General features: G+C 42.7%; 2 protein-coding genes and 2 long non-coding RNA genes across 13 annotated transcripts in view; 1 reads left to right on the top strand and 3 right to left on the bottom strand.

Moving 5' to 3' along the window:
* Positions 1-105, bottom strand: part of LOC148400148 (uncharacterized) — a 2,204-nt gene extending 2,099 nt beyond the window's left edge. The window contains exon 1 of the mRNA XM_088371755.1: positions 1-105. This exon is cut by the window's left edge and continues 735 nt beyond it. Within this exon, the coding sequence (XP_088227881.1) occupies positions 1-90 (90 nt within the window). The 5' untranslated portion in view covers positions 91-105.
* The window catches only part of LOC148400147 (uncharacterized), a 5,917-nt gene extending 3,055 nt beyond the window's left edge, over positions 1-2,862 (top strand). For 2 of the 3 annotated variants that reach the window (XR_015857675.1, XR_015857673.1), the window contains exons 3-4: positions 819-929; positions 1,428-2,862. This is a non-coding gene — a long non-coding RNA (uncharacterized LOC148400147). Of the gene's footprint in view, positions 1-195; positions 312-818; positions 930-1,427 lie in introns of all 3 variants that reach the window. The other variant, XR_015857674.1, reaches the window with a different exon arrangement.
* Positions 2,863-2,929: 67 nt separating this feature from the next.
* Positions 2,930-6,853, bottom strand: LOC148400146 (uncharacterized). Of its 2 annotated transcripts, none has more exons than XR_015857671.1 (4): positions 6,690-6,853; positions 6,137-6,220; positions 3,854-5,981; positions 2,930-3,230 (listed from the first exon to the last, which is right to left on the bottom strand). It is a non-coding gene; the product is annotated as an uncharacterized LOC148400146 (long non-coding RNA). The 2 variants fall into 2 exon arrangements; XR_015857672.1 differs by lacking the exon at positions 2,930-3,230 and having other exon boundaries at positions 3,238-4,925; positions 5,007-5,981.
* Positions 6,854-21,161: 14,308 nt separating this feature from the next.
* ppfia1 (PTPRF interacting protein alpha 1) overlaps positions 21,162-25,011 on the bottom strand; it is a 73,878-nt gene continuing 70,028 nt past the window's right edge. For 5 of the 7 annotated variants that reach the window (XM_088371852.1, XM_088371855.1, XM_088371856.1 and 2 more), the window contains 3 exons: positions 23,545-23,613; positions 23,305-23,470; positions 21,162-22,832 (listed from right to left, as the gene is read on the bottom strand). In XM_088371852.1, coding sequence (XP_088227978.1) covers positions 22,771-22,832; positions 23,305-23,470; positions 23,545-23,613 — 297 coding nt within the window. In that variant the 3' untranslated portion in view covers positions 21,162-22,770. Of the gene's footprint in view, positions 22,855-23,049; positions 23,124-23,304; positions 23,471-23,544; positions 23,614-25,011 lie in introns of all 7 variants that reach the window. The other 2 variants (XM_088371854.1, XM_088371859.1) reach the window with 1 other exon arrangement.

Here is a 25,011-nt window from a genome sequence, read left to right as displayed (position 1 = left end):
ACATACAGTGCAAATACTTTCTCTCCGTTCCTGCTGCTCTAATGTGTCTGAGTGTGTGTTTGTGCATGCACACGTGTTAGAGTTTGCCATCACACAGGGCGCATACTCAGGGTGACCTCTGCAGTCAGGCCACTGTGGCTGTCTGTCTCCTCTTTAATTGAATACAAAATTGATTTCACACATTTCACCATGCAGTTTTACGCGGAGAGATAGATAGAAGATGACACTGGCTTGGGATTGTGCTGCAGAAGATTGCATTGATCGCAGTTCCATCAACTGGGGGTCAACACACGGTGCTCTTTGTTCTGTGTGTGAGTCCAAACCTCTCGTATGCCTTTTGCATAACAGTAGATGAGTGAAACGTCACAACATGTGAGAATGAGCATTTTTGGAGGTGCTTATTATCGGTTTTGGAGACAAATTTGTCAAAATCCTGAAGCAGCATTTATACGGTAACATCCAATCACATGCCTCGCCACAAATATCCATGGCAACTGAAAAAGTAAAAGATATGAGCTCTCCAGAGAAATGGGGAAAGAAAGAAGGACTTGCAATCTTTAAATAAGGACTCATTTTATGAAGACATGAAGTTGAAATTGGATTTCTGCATACTATCATGCATTATTGCTCACATAAAGTAGCTTTGCTCTTGGTTCTGTGGTTTCATGTTTTGAATCTGCTTAAACTATATGAGCGATAGATGCTATTTAAACAACATCAGAACTGAATAATTGCACATTACAAAATATTTGTAATGAGTTAGATGATTTGTGAATTATGTTATTGTGCATATCATTTTTCAATGCATTATTTCACAGGTTGCCGATAAACATGGCATGGATGCATCAATGGGTGCGAAAATACAGCGGTTGGACACAGTTCGTGGAATGAGAATGCATGAGAAAATGCTAGGAGGGGCCTGACTACTGGTTGGTATTCCTCAGGCTTAGAGCCACAGAGGCTGATGGTGCAGAGTAGACATCACATTGGAATTTCAATCGGGATGAGGCAGCTTTACTGCTTTGGCCTGTGAGATTTAGCTTTTGTGTACATGTTGTTCTACCATCTCGATCAAAATAGCAATGAAATGAATAAAAAAATAAGATAGTGATCAGAACAGGATGTTTAGAAAGGACAAGAATCCATGACAAAAAATATCAAAATGAAAACATAACATGTCAATTCACATGTTTGTTTCAGCCCACACAGACCGCCCCATCCAAAATCATGCTGGATAATTTTTACTTGATCTTGGTGACTGACAGGAAAACAACAAAGCCACCTTGCAGACTGGTCCTGTTGAGATGAAAATGAATATTAATGCTCAGCATTTTACAATTGAAGTTTTCCACTGCGGTTCTTTGTATATGCCCTTTATCGTTAAATGTTTGAGTGACTTTATTTCAATGTTGAATTTTTTTTCCTAGGATCAGTGTTCCTGTTTGGTTCAAGGGAGACTTCGTTCCACCACCTCGTTGAGGAAACAGCTGGATTGTTACGTAAAGCACAATAGGGACAAAACAGCCTGGAGCCCTTTTGTAAAACGTGAAACGAGATTAGTTGGACTTTCCGTTGGCTCAGTGTAGTTTGGAGTTCACTTCTATTGATGATCATGAATCGTCCATGCTCATTCATCTTATCAGGGCCAAAGAGCTCCAAGGCTCTCGAGCCCCGGCTGAACAATTTTCAATTCCTTAATAATATATTGATGCCGGGCAGTCAAATTGCATATCCATAATGTAGAGGAGCTCAGTGCAATGTTGATACAAAACACCCTCAGCTCATTCATGCTCAAAGAACTGCCGATATATGTACTATGTTTGCTCCCACGTGATCCAATGGTGGCCTCAAGCAGTGAACCAGAGCGGATGAGTCAGCTTTATAATGTTATATATCATACCTGTGGGAACTCGTGCCTTGCTGAAAGTTTTCATCTGAGTGGTCACACTGCAGGTGGAGTTAAAGAAACAACAACAACAAAAATCCCCATTTTGCAAAGAGAAAAGCAGAAATGATTTTACGTGTCACTCATTTAAGTGTAAATGAAATCAGCCTGTACTGTATTTCCTATTTTGAAAGCAGCAAGTCAATTTGGAGAAAGAAAGCTTACAAATGTCCCCATGACCTGATAGTATCGTGATGAGCGCGCTACTCTCTGGCTTATTGAACAGTCACACTCTGATTTTGGGTGTGGGCCAGTCACACATGTAGGACAAATTAATGAACCAATGGCCAATTTCCATCTGGGTCAGCATCTTTTATTCACGCGCCGTGCTCAGTTACATGTCATCCTGCCCCCGAGGGCCCTGTGGAGACCCACTCTGCCAAAGCAAGATGGTCCATCATTTTGTTCTGTTTTGAAAATAATCTCCAAGTAATAAATTAGCTGGGGGGCCCTCAAGCGTTTCCCTTTTGTTGACCATCCCACTTTGGATATTCAAGACTAGTGTGTGCACGTGTGTGTGTGTGTGTGTGTGTGTGTGTGTGTGTGTGTGTGTGTGTGTGTGTGTGTGTGTGTGTGTGTGTGTGTGCGCCTGTGTGTGTTTGTTCGGAAGATGTCAGCTTGCTATTCGCAAATTCATGGTGCTTTATCGATGTGCATTAATATAAAAACACGTGATACTCAGAGCTTATATTGTAGTCTGTCTGCAGCAATAATAATTTGTATTGTATTGTTTTTGTATTATAAATGACTTTGTTTCTATTAAAGTGATGCAGGGTCCAAGGGAGAGAGAGAATAAAAAACATTGTTTTCAGTGGTTGCAAGTCTCTTTAATTGATGAACTCCGCATGACCCCGTTTCTGGTGCACACTGCACTGTGATGCATCACGCCCAATACAACAGAACCCTGGAATACACAGCTTCAGGTACACATACACAGAACTACATCCAAAGTTCTATTTTTAAAGACCATAATATTACACGGTGGAAAGAAAACACATTTATTATTCTTGCTGTGGTTTGCAGCAGCAGGTATACAAGTACATCTTATCACACAGAAGGATGTTTTTAATACTTGGTCACCTTATGGAGAGGACAATATATTCATATTAAACAACATTCGGTATGATGCAGCACAGGTGAGTGTAAAGTGTAAACTAAAAGCACAAAAGTGGAAATGCAATGAGATGAAGCTGTTTCTTTGTGCTTGAAAACAACACTGCACCAAAATGAAGCTCGATCTCAGCTGTTGATTCCTCAGCACAGACGTGAAGCGGCAACTGAGCAACTAGGCAGAGAGAAATGGAGAGAGTGAGAGACTCGGGATGTGGTTGCTATAGAAACCATCTGGTGGGTCTTAACGGTTTCTCCCTGGCATTCATTTCATCATTGAGAACTCGCTCTCTCTTTCTCTTCCCTTCTTCCCTCCATGCCTCTCATCTGCTAATCTCTCTGTGAATCTTCCTCGCATGATACTTCCTGTTCTCCTCACTTGTTTAACGTTAATGCAACATGCTCCCTTGTTTGATCCTTTTAGTTGCTTTTCCAAATTTTCATGGCTCTGTCCTAACAGTCCCATCTGCCCGACTTGGATTCTTACCCTTTTGTTGAAACAGCACCCAAGGACAATGTCCCCGGGCCAAGAATTTGCTAAAAATGACTTCAAACTGGATTGTAATCTAAGAGCCACCACAGTTGAAAGATTGACGTCATCTGCAATCACTAATTTAGTGGCAAGCAAAGTGGCGTTTAACAGGCTTAATGCACCATAATTTCAATATTTCACTAAATTAGAAAATGCAATTTCTGGAGAAATTGCGTGTGAAGGCGAAGACCATGAATGGGAATTTTAAAAACCAGCGATTACGTGAGCTAAGAGATCCAGTAGATGTACTCCCTGTTTTGTCTCACCTGAGTGCGACGCCTTTTGTTAGTCCTTTGCCACATGGGTATGTACCAGTAGAGATACTCCCTTTTTTGTCTCGCCTGACTGTGACGTCTTTTGTTAGTACTTTTTGCCCCTTGGTTTCCCTCGGTAAGAGGCACCTTGAGTTGTTGTTTTCTGTCTCCCACCAGTTGGAATAAATCCTTTTTTTTTTGCATCCGAGTCCTCTGCCTTGAACCCAGCCTGACACAAGGCGCAGTAATATTCCTCCGGATCCTTTTGTTTTGAGTATTTGCAGTATTTGATGACTGCATGTTTTTCTCTTCTTTTCTGGACAAACCCCATGTCGTTCAGCAGAGGTAAAACATTCTTACCTTTGACTGGTTTGCTATAAACAATTCTGCACATTGATGCAAAATCAGCCAAGCACATTACTTCAAATTTCTCTGTTTAATGTCTGCATTTGTATTTGTCTGGTGGGCCAGTCATCCACACTTCATGAGATTCCTGCGTTTTGCCCTCAAGGAGTGAGAGAGGATTACTCATTTTCAGCGCATTGTCACTCGTTTGTACAAATACCACACTGCGGGAGGACTGTTTCATATGCAAGCCGCATGCACGTGCGACACATTCCTGAGCACTTCTCTTTTCTTGGAGTACGCTTGCATAATTTGCTTCATTTCAGCGTTCTCGTTGACATTTTCACTGCGGGAGTTTTCAATAACCGATTTCAGGTATTGGCTCAAACCGTGTTTAGCTTTGCTGATGTAGCTGCAGATGTATGGGATGCAAGAGCAGGCATTCAGGATGTATTGGATGTCCAGGTTTCCATCCCATGTCGTTGATCTCGATTGTCGTCGTCGAGCGCAGGTCTGACGATCATTGTTTCATCGCACGGTTGTTTGGGGAATCCAAAGCGGCAATTTGCACCTTGGTCTTTGACACACGTTTTGAAGTGACTTTTGCTGTGCATCTGAACCTCTGTGACCTTTTTGTACAATTCCGGTTCCTTCTGTGGGTCCGGCAGTTCAGCCGAGATGTAGCGAGACACAAAATGACAGATAGCTCCATCTGAGGCTTCCTCAAATACAGGGGCACCTTGAACCGATATGAGGCAATGAATGTGAGGACTTCCTTTGTGTTGAAACTCTAATTGGTAAAAGTAGTCGACGACCTCACCAATCGGTTGCGCCGGAGAGAGGATCAAATCTCTGAACAGAGGTTCCACACGTTTGTCAAACATGCGCATCGTCGTCACAGGATTGCTGCGTAGAATTTCACACTTGGTTGCCCAGTCAAGTTGGGCGAAATCCACTACTTCACCTTGTTGCGCTTTGATGGCAGTGATGACCTCTTCCCAACGCATTTCGGCAGCAGAAAATGTTCAAAAGAACGTGGGTGTGCCCAGCTGTCGAATCATAGCAAAAAGATCTTTGGTGGTTCTTTCCCAATAGGCTGGCGTACCTCTCAGTGGTGTCATGAATCGGACAGCATCTTTGCTGCGCACCAATTTCTCAACTTCACGTTTGTCCTGAAGCATGGCATTGTTTATCCTTCGACCATCCCTGGTAAAAGGCTTACCTTTGCGTAGCTGTATTGTCATGCTCGATGTTGCCTGGTAAATTTCCGTCACAAACTGGGCAAAGAACAAGTAGTTTGTATCTCGAGCAAAACGTTCATCCACTCAACACAGACGCATTTTGAAGTATTTGCTTCGTGTGAGTTTTATTGCTCTCTCTTCATCAAGGGTGTTTTGACCAGTGGGAAACTGCACTGGAAAAGCCATGGCCTCAAGTTTGGGAGTCTTGAAAAAGCTTACTGGGTTGTATCTTTCTGCAGGAGCAACACAGTAAATGCCCTCTGTAAAACTCATAATTTCCTCTGACACATCATTTGGTTGGAGACATGATTCAAGTATCACTCCACCATTTGGTTGATCAACGTTTTCCGCATTTTCTTGTTGCTGTTTGTTACCACTGTTGTCATCTTGTGAGTCACCGTTCATTCCACACAGAGCATCACTCTCAAATCTGTATATCTCCTCCAGAGCTTCCTCATTGTACTCACTGTCGCTCATTTCCGCTTCATCGGAGGTGCTCTCATCATCAGTGAGGGTTGGGTCGCAAAGGTCCGCATCGCCGTGAATAGTTTATTCTATTAACATAGAATTATGTTTCTGTACTGTGGATGAATTTGTTTCAGTTTCATCAGAGCACTCATTAGCTTGGACCAAGTGACAGTTTGAAAAAACTGATGGCCTTTGTAGCAAAGCTGTCTCTTCAGTTTCACTCTCAACATCTGTGACTTACTTCTTAGTCTCTGCAAGACATTGACCGTCTCTTGTACTTCCGATGGCACGCACACCACATTTCCATGAATGACTCGTTGTTGACCTTTGGGAAGAGGTACGATTTTGGCAAATGATATGCATTTAGAAATGAGATGTCACTCCAGTATTTTCAATCCGCACAGTTCCTTTGGAATATCAGAGAGTGTGAGATTGTTCGCAACAGCAAGTGCAGACATTTTACCATCTTTGAGGTGACTAAAGCAAGTGTGACATATCCACTCCAGTTTTCTTTCAGCTGGTACGCTGCACGAGGCCCATCATCACAAATATGGACAAATTGTCCCGTGAGACAACTTGCAACAACATGTCTGTTTTTCTTATAAAAGCTACATTGACAAGGGCGTACTTGGTTCGGAAACAATGCTCTGTGGCAAACAGTGCAGACAAATGTGGGGCCATTATTAATTTGGGCTTTGAATAGCTCAACAGCAGTCATGTCTGGTGTCCTGACAGTCATTTCGCTCCCTACATAGTTGGTTTATGACTTTGTATTTTTGTAAAATCATACTTACTCTGCGTATTGTTTTAGTCCTCAGTGAATCAGATTTTGTTTTCATTATGCGCCTCATGATTTCCTGATGTTTGAATCAGAATTCAGGGTTGTTTAAATAACGGCGTGTAATGTAATAGCGCTGCCTGTTTCGAAACCCAACATCGTCACGGTAACGTTCTGTGATGTAAGAACGCTGTCTGTTCTTAAACCCAACATCGTCACGGTAACGTTCTGTGACGTAAGAATGCTGTCTGTTCTTAAACGCAACATCGTCACGGTAACGTTCTGTGACGTAAGAACGCTGTCTGTTCTTAAACCCAACATCGTCACGGTAACGTTCTGTAATGTAAGCGCGTCGTCTCATCGTAAAACACTCATCTGTCCTATAACGACGTGAGAAACGGGAACGGTTTCTCTTCTTAAACTCATGATCCGTCTGACAACGTTGTGTAAAATCGGACTTTTGTTTGGAACAAAAACCCTTGTCTTGCTGTAATATAACAATGTTTTATTTGTCTTATCTCTGCATTTTGACTGTACTTTTCCTTCTGTTTGGAGTTCTTTTTAAATCTCTTTAGTTCCTGTTTTTTACGTCTCACTTCAGATTTTTCTTTTAACTTTTCTTGTGCTTTCATTTGTCGTTGGAACTTTCTCCTACTAGATTTCGGATTTTTTGACACATTTCGCAGCTGTTGTTGGTAAAACCACTTCACTGTCGTTATCGATAAATTCTTGGTAGTGACGTTCACCAGCACACGCTGTAGTCTCGCTCGTCTAAACACGAGACAATCTCAGCAACAGGTCTGCCTGCGGCAGCGTCATCGATGTTCATCACGGGAGGTAACTGTGTACATGGCGCCATCTCATGGTTACTTACAGGAACTTTAACAGGTTCAAAGCAGACCGGTACAGGCTCATACGGCTCATTACCAAAGCATCTCAAGGTTGTATAAACCTCCGTCAACTTATCGATCAGGTCGGAGACACGTGAAAAGCATCATGACCGCTGTGCCATTGTCAGCATTTCATTTAGTTATTTAAAAAAAATAGATTTTTATGTTTTGTTCTCGTCCTCTCGAATGGGGATCAAAAAATCCATACCCGCCTTGGTGGTCTCGGAAAACAGCAATGCACGTTAGCCGCATAATCAGAAGAGCATAATTGACCTCTGAGGTCAAGCACTGGAGTCTGTCACGAAGGTTCAGAAACAGCTCATCTCCGTAGAAAGAGGTCAACAAACCACCCATTGATTGACTCTTTATTAAGACATGCTACTTTGAAAAACCATGTACAATCCCTGGAAGTTCATCAGCCGTCAGAAATCTGTCAAAGAAGCATCCTTGGGCTTTCAATGCAGCAACAGTACATGTATACAGTTCATTGCCAACATTAAGAACAGCATCAAGGTCAGAGCTGGTCAGGTGATTGAGCTCCTGCAAGAAAGCCAGAAATGTAACAGAGTTAGCCACACATTGACTTTCTGAATTCTCCATATCTCGGATGAGCTTGACTGTGAGATGCCAACACATACGTTACCAAATGAGGTTGCACAGGCCCAGTGTCACAGGAATCAGTCTCAAATTGTGCAATATTGGCACAGTGGTGATCAATCTCAAAATATGCATCAAGGGCACGTTCAGCAGTTTGACAAAGTGGATTATAGCCACGTTCATCAGTTTCAAAGTGTGGATCATGACCACGTTGAGTTTGACAAAGTGGATCATGGCCACGTTCGTCAGTTTCAGAGTGTGGATCATGACCATGTTCAGTTTCAAAATGAGGCTCAAGGCCACGTTCATTTTCAAAAATGCAGTATTGGCACATGTGTCAGGAGTTTCAAAAAGTGCAGTAGTTGCACATTCGTTGTCATTATGCCGGGTAGGTAAGGTTGGATCACTGCATGTAACTGATGAAGGGGAGCATCGACGTTTGGCACGTCGCTCCCAGCTCAACTTTACGGCCTGGGATCGCCTTCCTTTCCTCGGCATGTCAAGTTCTCAAGGATGTGAGATAGAAGGAAGACAGAAGACAAAAGATAGAGCAGCCACAAGAAAGGGTACAGGGGGTCAGCCACTGGTCCCCGGAGCGTCGCAGAACTACAGATCCACGGATCGTCGCAGAACCACAGGTCATGGAGCTCTGCAGGAAAAAAAACAAATATCAATAATCTACAATGTAATTAGTCACGCTTTCAATTTACAACTAACTCAAAGCTAAATTACATTATAGTTGATTAATTTATTTATTAAAAGAAGACTACATGAACATTGAAAAAATTAGATGCATAACTGTTTTAACTGTAATTTTAACTTATATACAAGAGGCTTATTAGTGAGAAGAATGCGGTACAAATGAATTTGTGGGTGGTATAGCACATCTTGAAAATATTATGGCACAATATTTACAATAGCAGCAAGGAAATAAAATGTAATGATGTACAGTGATGGCCACAAGAGAGGGTACACGGGGTCAGCCACAAGTCCCCGGAGCGTCGCAGAACCACAGGTCACGGAGCTCTGCAGGAAAAAAAGAACAAATATCAATAATCCACAATGTAATTAGTCACACATTAAATTTACAACTAACTCAAAGCAAAAGTACATTTTAATTGATTGATTTATTTATTAAAAGAAGACATTACATAAACATTGGAATAATCAGATGCAAAACTGTTTTAACTGTAGTTTTAACTTGTATACAAGAGGCTTATTAGTGAGAAGAATGTGGTACAAATGCATTTGTGGGTGGTATAGCACATCTTGAAAATGACCTGGATGACTGAGGAGGTACGTCAAACGCTACGAGCACGGAACTCAGCCTTCAAGTCTGGCGACAAGGAGGTACTGAGGACAGCGAGAGCCAACTTGGACCGTGCCATCAGGTTAGCGAAGCGGAGCCACAGTCGGAAAATTCAGGATCTTTTCCATGACGCCAATAACACCAGGAGTATGTGGCAAGGCAAATGGGCGATTACAGACTACAACTCACCCTCCCCCCCCGGTGGGTGAAGTTGATGCTGACTTCCTAAATGGACTAAATAATTTCTTTGGGAGGTTTGAGGCACTAAACAGCACTCCAGCAGTTAAAACTGTTCCCCATCAGGAAGAAGAGGCACTCTGCTTTGACTCAGCCGACGTGTTGAAGACCCTGAGGAGAGTCAACCCACGTAAGGCCCCAGGCCCCGACAACATACCGGGGGCGGGTGTTCAGGGAATGTGCAGGTCAGCTGGCTGGTGTCATCACACATTTTTAACACCTCGCTGGGCCAAGCCACAGTGCCAGCATGCTTCTAGACTGCCTCCATCATTCTGGTGCCAAAGAAACCTCAAATCACCTCATTTAATGACTACCGGCCTGTTGCACTGACTCCCATCATGATGAAGTGCTTCGAAAGGCTGCTTAAAGAACACATCGTCTCCAGACTCCCCCCAACATTCGACCCGTTCCAGTTTGCCTACCGGCAGAACCGCTCCACTGACGATGCCATCTCCTCCACTCTTCACCTGAGCCTGGCTCACCGGGAGGAGAAGAACACCCATGTGCGGATGCTGTTCCTGGACTTCAGTTCAGCGTTTAACACCATCATCCCACAGCATCTGGTAGGAAAACTGGAACACCTGGGCTTCAGCACCCCCCTTCGCAACTGGCTCCTAGACTTCCTCACCAACAGACCTCAGTCAGTCCGGGTCGGACAGAACACCTCCCATGTCATCACCCTCAGCACAGGCTCCCCTCAGGGCTGCGTCCTGAGCCCCCTGCTGTTCACCCTGATGACACACAACTGCGTCCCCAGGTTCACCACCAGTCACATCGTGAAGTTTGCAGACGACACAACGGTGGTGGGCCTCATCAGAGACAACAACGACCTGGACTACAGAAAGGAGGTGGAGCAGCTGGTGGGCTGGTGCAGAGACAACAGCCTGATCCTGAATGTGGAGAAGACGAAGGAAATCATCGTCGACTTCAGGAAAAACCAGCCTCACCACGCTCCACTGATCATCAACAGCTCAGCTGTGGAGGTGGTCAGCAGCACCAAATTCCTGGGGGTCCACATCACAGACGACCTCACCTGGACTGTGAACACCACGGCACTGGTCAAGAGGGCACAGAAGCGCTTGTACTTCCTGCAGAGGATGAGGAGAGCCCACCTGCCCCCACCCATCTTGAGGACATTCTCCAGAAGCACCATCGAGAGCATTCTGACAAGCTGTCTCTCTGTGTGGTGTGGAGGCTGCAGCACCTCCGATTGGAAGAACGTGAGGAGAGTGGTGAGGACAGCAGAGAGGATCATCGGGGCTCCTCTTCCCTCCATTCAGGACATTTCATCTCAGTGCTGCGTGTTCCGAGCCCGTAACATCAGCAGTGACCCATCACATCCCCACCATGGACTGTTCTCCCTGCTGCCCTCTGGTTTCGCAGCATCCGCTGCAGGTCCACCAGGTTCTGCAACAGCTTTTTCCCTGCTGTCATCAGACTGTTGAACATTTGAACTGTTGAACTCTAAACTGGACTCTGCATCACACATACACAGAACTGAACATTATAACACTACGAACCACTATCTTGCACTGCCAACTTTGCTGAACTTTTATAATCCATGTAAATTTAAACGTACGCAACCTGGTTTAGCATTCCTCTGCACACTTTTTAAATACTGTTTTGTCTCCTTGCACTATTACATACTTATCATTGCTGCACTTTATACTTATTTTATTTTATATTTTTATATAGTATGTTATTTTTATTCAACCGCAATATCACTGCATTGTTGTAAGCTGTATGCAACGGAATTTTGTTTTGTATGCACCCTGTGCAGACAAAATGACAATAAAGTTTGAGAAAGTCGCTAAGTCTAAGAAAATATTATGGCACAATGTAATGATGTACAGTGACGGTTTCTGTCGCACTAGAGTTTATGAGATGGAGAAAATGAAACTTTGATCATGGCGTAAGCATGTCTAACTTACAGTATACAATGTTACCTCAATGTACAAATGTAAATGGTACAGTGACCCCAATTATAACGTAAAAGAATGCTAAACTAATAATTTGCTCCTGGATGCTTCTTTTGTATCATATCAGGTATAAGTAATTTTGTCATTCAGCATGGGAAAAGACACCTAGGTTTTGAACTTCAGTGCTCACTACTTAACCAAAAGCACATTAACAATACATAAGCAGAGTAATCAAAATTAAACAAACCATTGACTAAAATACAGAAACAGTGGCCAAATGTAATCACTGTTTCAAAACTATCATCACAGGAACTTGAAATAGAATCACTTTATAATGATGATAACATAAAATTGACTGACTGAATCATGCCTCCTCACCTTGGAAGTTGAGTTGTGTCCTGCAGGGGAAGAAAAAACAGAAAGGGGGGAAAAAATAATTAAGTGACATTTCCACAATGCTTTGAATGTCTTTTATGATTACAAATACTGAGTTGATAATACCAAGATGGAAAAAGTGAAGGTGTTAGCATTTCTAACATACAGGGAGACAGTGGTAGCTCAATTTACACATTCAATTGGTTCATACTTTTACAATGACATACGAGGATGTGTGTTTTCGTTCCCGTAAGAGGCCTTCACTAACAATGAGCAGGGCTTATTTGCATAGGTGACATGTTCTTTGTTTGATTCACAGGAACTTCAGTCCTTTTAGTTAGCTGTAGGTTTGGTTCATAGATTGTAGTTGATCAGACCTGTTTTTCTTTGTTAAGGGTTATATACAGTTAGAAGTAGTTGCATAAAAGTTATCCCATATTTACTCAATGTTTGTTTAAGGAACTGCATACCAGTTACCTCACGTTTGCTTAATGTGTGTTGAAGTGTTTAGGACAAGTTACTTATTACTATTGTGTGTTAATTTACCAAGTAGATAAAGTTAGAAGAGGTTTAGCTGCATTTGTTCCGCAGCGGAGCGGCAATCAACGTGCTTCGAGGTATTTGATCACAGTCGAGGACGAGTCAGCCAACTGTGAGGGAAGACGGCTGGTTGAGGAAAGAGAACAGCCTCTGCGGGGGTCACGAGCCAACAATGAAGTGCTAATTCACACCACACTACATTCTTTAGCTAATCAGCATTGCTACAGACACAATCTCCCCTCCCTTAGTGTAGCAACGCCTCTGTAACCAGGGCAACCATAACATTAAAAAGAGGGGCCTCAGAACTGATGGAGGTTGTAACTAAGATTGCTTTCTCTATCGTTCTCCTCGCGAGTAAACCTGTTCTGGTTGTCTTCTCCTCTTCATTCCAGCGAGTGATTTAATGTCTAATCGTATTTAGACCTAACAGTTAAGTTATTTGATTATTTATTATTTATTCATCACTCTTATTTATTCATTGTTTGTGCCTTCTTGTTTTTACTTTTTGTGTTGTTTACTTGTATGTATATTGTGTACTATGTCTTGTCACCGTGGGATAGTGGGAACGTAATTTCGATCTCTGTGTGTCTTGACATGTGAAGAAATTGACAATAAAACAGACTTTGACTTTTGATTTTTCAATCTCATGACAGCCTCAAATGTCAGCATGATGCCATTTAATATGATTACTTTTAATCCCTTCATGATTTCAAATCTCACCTCGCGTTTGGATAGCGAGTTGTGTTCTTCATTCCCAAACAGCAACGACAACAAGCATTTTTTTCTATGCATACATTTCATTGACATTTGTACAATGCTGTGAACAAATACATTGTAGTTACAAATACTATGTTAACTTTAGCAATAAAAATAAAATATTGAAACAAGACAGAATAATAAGCCATTGGCTATGTTGGGGAGCCTGAGGACTGTATGGGGTGGTCTGGGGGCTGGGATGTCTATGCTCTTTTCACCCCCAGGTGTCGGTCAGAACACAGGAGGGAAAATGTGGTTTGGTTTTGACTGCTTTACTGGATCATAAGGGCATACAGGCAAAGTGGCAAAGGCTCACGTTTTGTCACAAAGATATGAGAGCAGGTGTATGTAGTTTTCATGGGTGAGTCTTTGGGTGTGTGAATGTGATTCTTGTGTGTGATTATGGTATGAAGCGTGTAAAAGGTGTGTGGGATGTGTGTTTGTGTGTGTGTGTGTGTGTGGGGGGGGTGAGTGTGTGTGGGTGAGTGTGTGTGGTTCTGCAACAGACAGAAATACAGCAAGTCAACACGCGACTTCTGACGTCACACAAGACTAATAGACGGCACACATCACATAATTGCACGTAACGGTTCCACCATACTATACATAAATGAAGTACTCGAGACAACACACCAAACATAAGTCATCGAGACAAGAAAACACATTAGCCGCCGTGGAGCTACGTAACGGCTACTCGTGTGATGCGTAGAAAAATTAAAGGAGCGCACCGAAGCTACCAACCAAACGGCGCACACACGAAACAATCTGGGATCAGACAAACAGCACAACAGTAAACAGGAGTAACACTTAGGGTGTTTTCACACTTGGTCCCTTTCAGCCCTCTAAACGAACTCGGATCGATGACTCAGCATTTTTTGTGCATATGTGAACACGCCAACCGTACTCAGACCCCTTTAAAACGAACCGTACTGAGACCACCTCAGGAGGTGGTCTCAGTACGGTTCGCTAAAAAATCAACGGTACGGTTCACCTAATCTGTGCATTGTGAACACAAAGCGCACTGGGTTCCGCTGGATTCTGTCCACAATTTAGGGAGCGCGTTATCTGCGCCTCAAGGCAAAAGCCTTTGCCAATCACCTGTTATCCAATTTACTCACTGCGTGCTCGTTTAATTTCTTCAGATTTAGGAAAATGCAAAGACACTGAAGCAGAAATTAGACTTACACAGATTGGTTGAGTTCAATAACAATTCTTGTTCAAAAAGCTCTGTTTTCAGGAAAGTACAATACAGCGCTGGGCCCTTCACGAGCGGAAAGTCTCCATTCAGAAAAGGCCAAGTCCAAGGTTGTTAGATCAGTTTTATATTCAGTAGCACATTGTGGGCCGAGATTGATGGGTGATGAGTCTTCGGGGTGGGGCAAGTTCGAAGGAGAATCTGCTTCCATGGGGGTGGTGCTGGTTATGGGCGATTCGGTGTGTAGGCTGTTGGTGTGTGTGTGTGGAGGGGGGCTGTTGTCTTCCATCCCGTCTTTCGGCCTTGGCGATCATCTTTGGCCGAGTCTTTGGGCGGCTCCTTCTAGCACCTGCTGGTTTTATCTCCACGTGACCTTCCTGTGAACATTCTTCTCCAACCTTGGACATACACTGTCGTACCTCATTCTTATTCTTTTAATTTTGTCATTTTGAACGAAATTATGTTAGCTTTTGGCTGTGACATCATTAATCTATTGCTATTCTTATGTCTTTGCTTATTCTTAGTTTAATCATGCTTCCAACCGTATCTTTTCTTTGTTAGGCAAACTATTTCCCTCTGTGCAGAGCGTTCAGTAGTAATCAAAAACTGGCGTCTAGCATTAGTCAAAACATAAGATACAATCAAGTACTGAACGGTCAAGACGACTCTGGTCGTGTCCATGATTCAGAGAAAAAACATCAGGCATGCATTACACAGTTCCTTAAGGGTCATTAAGCTATTTAGGCAATATATCAAAAGTCATTTGTTATTTCAAAGTGCTCAGAAATATATCAGATCATAAAGTTATAAAAACCTTTCTCATCACCATTTATGAAAAATGTCTAGTTATGTCTTCTTTATTGATTTGGTGTGTAGGTATAATTATATGCTTAAAATGTTTCTTTTATTTATTTAATATTTGAATATACTTGTCTGCTTATGTACTTTATTCAATGAGGTTTGAGCATATCTGTTTTTGTAGCTAGGCAGGACTTTTTGTATTTTGACCCCATTTCCTGCAGTTCACTTCGCCTTTTTGCACTGTATTGTAACCTCCTTAGCTTGCCGTAGATTGGTCACGTGACTGCAGGCGCAAAAACAGAAAGAGAACTCGGTCCTCTTTGAAATACACTCACAATGTGAACACAAAAAGAACTGAGGTTGTTTCCTCTTGGTCCACTTTTTGGTCCACTTAAAGAGGCCTGACTTAGGTTCTTTTAAAAGGGTTCAGGTGTGAAAACACCCTCAGGGTCCTTTTCAGTTTGTCAGTAAGGCAGTTCCCAGTGGAACTGTACACCACAATAACAGTGAGATGACGAAAGCTGAGATTATTCAAGTGGATGTGAGAAAGAATGTCGACATGGACTATGTAGCTAATACAAAAAAGAGTAATGCTCCTATGCCAGGTGCCAACATATATTGTAGAACCCACTTTTGTTCCTAGCTTATTACAGAATGATCTAACATCTGCATTCATGTCTTCTACCAGTGTCTGGCACCTGCGTGAAGCTGGCCCCCCCACCCACGCAAAATTTAAGGAAAATAGTCTGATTCGTTTGTGCTTCGTTTGTGCCGGTTTGTGCAGCAAAAATCATCGTTTGTGCTGCTATGGTTTTTAAGTTATGAACGATTATTTTATAGGTCATCCAGAGTTCACCCAGCCACCCCTTTGCCCCCAAATGGACCCAAAATGGTACCGTTCGTTTGTGCTTCGTTTGTGCTGGTTTGTGCAGCAAAAAAATTCGTTTGTGCTGCTTTCGTTTCGGAGATATTACACATTTATTTTTTAGCGATGACGTCATCCAGCCCCCCATTTTCCTCCAAATGGACCCAAATTGGTACCGTTCGTTTGTGCTTCGTTTGTGCTGGTTTGTGTAGCAAAAATTTTCGTTCGTGCTGCTTCTGTTTCGGAGATATTAGGCATTTAATTTCTAGGTATGACGTCACCGTAAACTTGGCCCCCCCTTTTTCTCCAAATGGACCCAAAATGGTACCGTTCGTTTGTGCTTCGTTTGTGCTCGTTTGTGCAGCAAAACGTTTCGTTTGTGCTGCTTCCGTTTCGGAGATGTTATGCATTTAATTTTTAGCGATGACGTCACCGTGAACTTGGCCCCCCCTTTTTCTCCAAATGGCCCCAAAATGGTACCGTTCGTTTGTGCTTCGTTTGTGCTCGTTTGAGCAGCAAAAAGTTTAGTTTGTGCTGCTTCCGTTTCGGAAATATTAGGCATTTAATTTCTAGCGATGACGTCACCGTGAACTTGGCCCCCCCTTTTTCTCCAAATGGACCCAAAATGGTACCGTTCGTTTGTGCTTCGTTTGTGCTGGTTTGTGTAGCAAAAATTTTCGTTCGTGCTGCTTCTGTTTCGGAGATATTAGGCATTTAATTTCTAGGTATGACGTCACCATAAACTTGGTCCCCCCTTTTTCTCCAAATGGACCCAAAATGGTACCGTTCGTTTGTGCTTCGTTTGTGCTCGTTTGTGCAGCAAAACGTTTCGTTTGTGCTGCTTCCGTTTCGGAGATATTAGGCATTTAATTTTTAGCAATGACGTCACCGTGAACTTGGCCCCCCCTTTTTCTCCAAATGGACCCAAAATGGTACCGTTCGTTTGTGCTTCGTTTGTGCTCGTTTGTGCAGCAAAACGTTTCGTTTGTGCTGCTTCCGTTTCGGAGATGTTATGCATTTAATTTTTAGCGATGACGTCACCGTGAGCTTGGCCCCCCCTTTTTCTCCAAATGGACCCAAAATGGTACCGTTCGTTTGTGCTTCGTTTGTGCTCGTTTGAGCAGCAAAAAGTTTAGTTTGTGCTGCTTCCGTTTCGGAAATATTAGGCATTTAATTTCTAGGTATGACGTCACCGTAAACTTGGCCCCCCCTTTTTCTCCAAATGGACCCAAAATGGTACCGTTCGTTTGTGCTTCGTTTGTGCTCGTTTGTGCTGCTTCCGTTTCGGAGATATTACACATTTATTTTATAGCGACGACGTCACGTAGCCACGCCCCCCTATTTACTTCCAAATGGACCCTTAATAGTGCCGTTCGTTTGGGCTTCGTTTGTGCTGGTTTGTGCTGCAAAAAGTTTCGTTTGTGCTGCTACGGTTTTGCAGATATTACACATTTAATTTATAGCGATGACGTCACCGTATTTTGTCGCGAATTTCAAGCTCCTGGAATGCTCCTGATGTAGGACGAATACAAGGTAAATATGTTCTTTGTCTTTTTCTCTTTTTATCTTGCAGAAAACTTTCACTGCGGGAAATGGCTTTTGGTACGAGGATATTTCTGTACTTATGTTTTTATTGTGCTTATTGATTAATTCCCTTGTTATCATTACGCCTATATGATCATTACCGTATTTGCCGGTGTATAAGTCGACTCGGTGTATAAGTCGACCCCCTAAAATTCGACGGAAATTTACGATTTTATGATATATCCTTTGTATAAGTCGAGCTCAGTTGTTGCATTATATTAAACTTCAAAATTCAATCAGAAATATGCGAAATTTATTGACGAAATGTGTTCAAATTCCGGGAGGCCGTGCGCATGCGCAGTGGCCGGAAATAGCTCCAGCCGAGCGGATCGGCTGTTTTTAAGCACCGCGGAGGAGATTGCGGAGCCTCATTCGACTTCCAGCGGCCGGCGAGCTCGTGCACGCCGCCCGGCACCACCGGGAGGCCGGAAATAGCTCCAAGCCGAGCGGATCGGCACTTTATAAGCACCGCGGAGGAGATCGCAGAGCCTCATTCGACTTCCAGCGGCCAGCGCACTCGCGCACGCCGCCTGGCACCACCGGGAGGCCGTGCGCACGCGCCAAGTGGCCGGAAATAGCTCCCGCCGAGCGGATCGGCTCTTTATAAGCACCGGGAGGAAATCGCGGAGCCTCATTCGACTTCCAGCGGCCGGCGAGCTCGCGCACGCTGCCCGGCACATCCGGGAGGCCGTGCGCACGCGCCAAGTGGCCGAAAATAGCTCCCGCTGAGCGGATCGGCTATTTATAAGCACCGCGGAGGATATCGCGGAGCCTCATTCGACTTCCAGCGGCTGGCGAGCTCGCGCACGCCGCCCGGCACATCCGGGAGGCCGTGCGCATGCGCCAAGTGGCCGAAAATAGCTCCCGCCGAGCGGATCGGGACTTTATAAGCACCGCGGATGAAATCGCGGAGCCTCATTCGACTTCCAGCGGCCGGCGAGCTCGCGCACGCCGCCCGGCACATCCGGGAGGCCGTGCGCACGCGCCAAGTGGCCGAAAATAGCTCCGGCCGAGCGGATCGGCTGTTTATAAGCACCGCGGAGGAGATCGCGGAGCCTCATTTGACTTCCAGCGGCCGGCGAGCTTGCGCACGCCGCCCGGCACATCCGGGAGGCCGTGCGCACGCGCCAAGTGGCCGAAAATAGCTCCCGCCGAGCGGATCGGCACTTTATAAGCACCGCGGATGAAATCGCGGAGCCTCATTCGACTTCCAGCGGGCCGCGCACTCGCGCACCCCGCCCGGTTCAAATTTTCTAAGTGCCAACGGCTCTTGCGCCATAAAGAGTCCGCCTCGGCTGGTTCCCCATGTCGGCCAGAACAAGTGAAAATTCGGCCTCTTCCCCTGGAAGTCTGGCAAAGTTTGGCGAATATTTTCCAAGTGCCAACGACTCAACCGCCGTAAAGTGTCCGCCTCGGCTGGTTCCCCATGTCGGCCACTACAAGTGAAAATTCGGCCTCTTCCCCTGGAAGTCTGGCCAAGTTTGGCAAATATTTTCAAAGTGCGAACGACTCAACCGCCGTAAAGTGTCCGCCTCGGCTGGTTCCCCATGTCGGCCATAACAAGTGAAAATTCGGCCTCTTCCCCTGGAAGTCCGGCCAAGTTTGGCGAATATTTTCTAAGTGCCAACGACTCAACCGCCGTAAAGTGTCCGCCTCGGCTGGTTCCTCCGGTCGGCCAGAACAAGTGAAAATTTGGCCTCTTCCCCTGGAAGTCTGGCCAAGTTTGGCGAATATTTTCTAAGTGCCAACGACATTCATTTAGACATGTCGATTGAATGTTTACGTACCGGTAGTTATTGTCGTTGCTTGACGCGCGATGACTCGCACATTCGCTCAATACCCAGTATTTCCCCCTAACAGTCATCGTCGCTGTCTGGCTTTTGATGTCCGTTATTGAGGTGAGAATATTTGAAATTGTTGCTGAGGATGCGTGTTAATGCGCCGAACGCTTTATAATGATTCAGTTTCTCGCTGTTTGATGAGCCTGACGGACGCACACCCACGCACAATGAGATGCATGAGAAACGGCCTTGGTTACCATCACATTTGAAGCGATGAATATGAAGTTAAATTTTATGACTCGGTGTATAAGTCGAGGTCGATTTTTTTCGGTCGATTTTGGATCGAAAAAAGGTCGACCAATACACCGGCAAATACGGTATTTTCAATTGAAGATGAAGCACTAAACAAAGCTGCATGTGAACATAAACTAAATCATCTTGACTGCATATAGATTAAAACTGACAATGATACACTAAAACAATTTTGTTTCAGTATGCTTTTCCTTTTTTTTTAATACCACTATTCACGTCAACCATGTGAGGAGTTCTCAGTTTCTAACATGAAACGTTTGCTTGCTTTCTGAGGTCATGTTCACACAATCAAGCCTACGCAAATATCGGATATTATTTAAATCATAAAACTGGACATTTATGGATCGATTCTGATTCATTCATGTTTGAATCGTGATGCATCTAATCAAAAATGTGTGTCTCAATAACAAGCGTTTTTTTTTTAAAAACAATTTGGCGCCCTCTCCAGCAGCTGATACCCCAGGCGACGCCAGATTTGCCTATGCTAAGTGCCAGCCCTGATTGTATGGCGCAGAAGGAAAACAAAGTGGTTCTGATTGGAGCTGAAACATATCTTGGCAATGGCAGATGTTATGCATATATTGCTTCTAATTTCTATTTCTATTTATCTGTGGGGTCATAACTAAGTTTAGATTGTCTTTTTTTTTAAACTCAGCTAAAATATATGCAGTCAGGTATTTGCTGTCTTTTATGTGTTCGGTAAAAAAAATTCATTTTGGTTGCCGATTGATAATTAACTGAAGAAATGATTTACATCAACTGCTCTTTATAGCTCGTTTGTTTCATCTCAACACTACCAACATAACTGTTGGTGTCTTCTTGACATTTTAATCTACACTGATCATGTTCAGCAATTGATCAACAATCAGTTACAGGAACCTGGTTGCAATTTCCCATTGCAAGTCCTCCAAAAATGCCCCGGACAATTACATTTTAACACATGACTTGTTGTCTCCCCCAAGTTTTAAATGAGTGACATAGTTATTAAAAGCATATTTTATTAAAAGAGGTGTACATTGCTTTGTGTCGTATAGCCATGTTTATTGTAGTATATAGCATGAAAAGGTTTGTGTTGATTGCAGTTCGTTCAATAGAAGGGCCATTTGTCACAGAGCATTGCGTGGACCAAGGAAGAATGAAACTTGGTTGTGACACTTAAAATACTATGGTGTTCTACTTGATAAACAAAATGTAACCCCCACTGTTTTCTCAAGAGAGGGGGTTGGGGCTAAGGTCTTACAGATAAACCCTTAAGTTTTTGCTCATGTCAATGCCAAGATGAAATACAAGTTTCAAATTAAGGTTTTTGTCTATCTGAAAAAGAAAATCTGTTTCAGTATTTTATTGAAAGTAAGCAATAAATAATACTGTGATAAAAATAGTTTATAAGTACTCAGACTGTACATTGTTACATCATCAGACAATTCAAATAACAGGACTAATAATAGCAACATGATTTCCACAGGGCATGAGAGAAATTACAAAAATGAAAACAGAATTTGGAATTGAGAGACTACACTAAGTGTTAAAGAAAGCTGGTTTCTTTCAATTTGTCATGGAGATTAATGTGAAACCATTGTTGTGAAAGCAGACAAGACCTATAGGAGAAAAAAAACTACAGCTTAAGCTATGATAGTGAAGAGAACAAAAATGAGTAATAATAAATAAGAACGCAGAAGACGGTCTAATCAATAAACAATAAGGCTTCATATAACGTCTTTGTAAAAAGTGTTTTTTTAAGATTCAAACTAGTGATGGGAAAACGACGCTTCAAGACCGTTTGTGAACCAGTTGTGTTAAGCCCCATAGATGGCACTTTCTGTTCGACACTGGGCTGAAAGTACACTGACACCGTTTCTTCACACCAACAGTGCCATCTAGAGCAGTTACAAATAATACAACTGGTTTAAGAAGCAAATTTTACGCTTCATTTTCCCATTACTAGTTTGAGCCTGTCTACTTGCAGTAGGGATTAACAGAGGCTTCAGTGAAATTGGTCCGCTCAGGCATATAGTCTTTTCAGTTCTTCTGTATGTTAAACCCCCTCCTGTGCAGATTGGTCTCTCCATAGTTGAGGGGTTAAAGGACAGGCAAAGTTGGCAGGGACGGGAAAGGGAGTGTCCTTGCATGCAAGGTGAAACACAAAGAACATTGCATTTAACTTTCACTCGCATTTAAAGTGGCCTTCGCTTTATTTTCTTGTAACTGATGTATGGCTTTAGTTTCTTGAATTTAAAACATTTAGTGTGTGTGTGTGTGTGTGTGTGTGTGTGTGTGTGTGTGTGTGTGTGTGTGTGTGTGTGTGTGTGTGTGTGTGTGTGTGTGAGAGAGCGTGTGTGCGTTGAGAGGTCCTGGGTTACACGTGATAAGTGTTCTCAACATCACCTGGCTTACCAGCAGCAGTTATTTGAATGATGATGGTCACAGTGTTGAGCAGTTTGCAAAATGGTCTCCAGCAGTTTGATATTCACACACACACATTGACCTACATAACAGCTGCATTTACATTGTCAAACATAATAAGCAAGAAACCTTTTAACAGTTAAAAGAGGGGGTAATGATATAGAATTAAATTATATCACAAGTCACTTAACCATTGATTATATTTCAAATCAACAAGGAAAAAACATACATCTGGTCAAATGAAGATTATAAAAAGATTAGATAAAACTTCTGTTGGTAGAAATATACAAACTCCAGACATTTGAAACATTCAGTTACCTACATCTGAGAGCTGATGAGCACAGTGAAGAAATGTAAAAAGTTGAAAGGGATTGAGGCAAAACGATTACATTATGTTCTAAAATCATATAAATGTCCCATTGGTTTACATAAATATAAGAAATGTGGACATCTACACAGTTTCCTCTAGGGACACTGAGATTGGTGAGAGATCTTTCTCTGTGATACTGTGTCATATGTTTAGTAAAAATCTGTTAGTTCATCATCCTGGTCTTGAAAGCAGGGAATTCCCCTTCATCTTCTGACCAGCGGTTACCTATAGAAATAATGAGGATAAACTGAGATGGGGGGAAAAGGGAGATGAGCAGACACATAGGTGGAAGGAAGCAGAACAGAGGACAGGGTTGGATGGGAGAGAAACAAAAAGAAGAAAAGATGTGAAAGTGCGTCACTAAAGCTGAAAAGTTCAACAAAGCTACGCTCTGCTTGCAAAGAGGTCTGCTTCTTGAGATGCCTGCATTTTGAGATCTTACCGTTGTGTGAGGTTTATGTTAACAAGAGTAGGTCCTGACAGTAGCAGTGTCCAGCCTCTGTATAGACTGACTTCCTGTGTGTGCATATTGGCAAAAATCACATGCAAAGACATGCCGTTAGTCACAGCATCACATACTGCGCACAGCAGACAAGCCATTCAAGAAGAGTTCAAAGTTAGACATTCTCAAAGCTTATCATGGCACACTAACAAGGCATTTCAAGCTCAAACGCATGCATTGACAACTTTAACGTACCGTCCATTGGGCTCCTTTTTGGCTGGGTGGAGGGAGATGATGCGTTGCTGGTCACTCTGAAGTTGGCAGGCAGAGTGTCTGACGCACCCAAAGGCATCCCCCTCATGTCTTTGGGCCTGAACTTCTTTCGCCATGAGGGAGCTCGCCGGAAGTTCTTGTCCTCATCCTAGAACATAGAAGATTTCAAGAGGGGAAAAGTTGGCTTCTTTCATCCTGCAGCAAACATGATATGTCCATCACCTCTTCCATCCTTCTGTCGGTACCAATGGCCAGCAAACTGTTGTACTCCCGCTCAAGAGTTGCTCGTGCCTATAAGAGCATTGGGAGAGAAGAGAAATTAGTGGCAGTATCTTTTTTTCTTTTAAACATAGTAAATACCAGACATTCACCCATCACAATGCTGCACAATATCAACTCAGAATCCCAGCTCAAATGTTCACCTGACACATTTGAATAGCCACATTATTTACATAGTAATGTAGCAATTACATTGCACTGGCCAACAGACAATTTTAATCAGGGATGGTTCTATGTGTGCCTAAATGTCACAGCAGATCAGGGTTTTTGAGAGCTTTTCGTTTGTTAATTTTTAGATTCACAGATAAAAGCTTACGACACACAGATTTTAGAATGCGTTGTAATTCATAACGAAGTTGCAGAAAAATATTCCACCTGTTTCTGAACTTCACCTGTCATTCATAAATATGACATAATATATAGCTCAACGCTATCTATATTTTAAGTTAGTTTTTTTTATTTCATTTTGACTTTTTTTTTAATTAAGGTAGTTTTAAAAAGTTTGTTTTTTTCATTTCATTCTGACTTTTTCAAAATTAATTTTTTTATATGGAGTATTTTTAAGACTTAAAGAAAGATACAATTCCTATACGACTGTTACGCTGGCTTCATCTATGCAGCCCATACATAGATATAGAAACGTATAGGTACATTTAAATTCTACCCAGAAGTTCATATATGAAATTAAAAAGGATTCTCACTATAATTTAATGTTATTATTCAATGTTATAAACATAAATTGTTGTTTTAATTATAATTTTGACCCGCATTTTGATCTCAATTCATGAATTAAAAGATTAGTTAACTTTTATGTTGAGTTACGTACTTTAGCTTTGTTAACAATAATAAACTTGCAGAGGACACTTATGTGTTTCCTGAAAGCCACAGGTTCTTTTATATTAAGAGTTTATTTTTAAACAGATTTGGTTCATCTCTGCTGATTGGGAATGTGCTGGACCGTCTGCAAATGTATTGGTGTACACAGAGCGAGATTACCACTAGAAAGTGCAAATGACACAAGGTGGGCTTGTTCCGTCAGATCTTGTACAAAAGGATTAGGAAATATTTAATTTAGAATCAGTTCCTGAAAAAGGATTGTAGTTTTAAATTTTTGTATCCCAACAGGGTTGCCTGCATTCACAAGACCCACAAAAAACAGCAGCGGCAGTAGGCACTCATTACAATACATTGCGGCCACCTGCAGGACTGCAGATGAACTAAGCATTTTTAATTCAATAAGTCAGATGCAGGACCACAGTGGTATTCATTTTTAGTCCTAGAATTTCAGGGCTCAGGGCGGCCCAGTTTAGCTCACAACGTTTTACTGATATCCAACTTTACTATCAATTTAAAATGGTACACTATTCGCTCCAACGATATGAATATTGTATTTAACAGGGATGAGAGTGG

This window comes from Syngnathus floridae, chromosome 3, assembly GCF_059516105.1.
Source record: "Syngnathus floridae isolate MCC-2025c chromosome 3, RoL_Sflo_1.0, whole genome shotgun sequence".
NCBI classification, from domain to species: Eukaryota; Metazoa; Chordata; class Actinopteri; order Syngnathiformes; family Syngnathidae; genus Syngnathus; species Syngnathus floridae.
The sequence above is the reverse complement of the archived record's forward strand: the minus strand, read 5'-3'. Positions and strand labels throughout refer to the sequence as shown.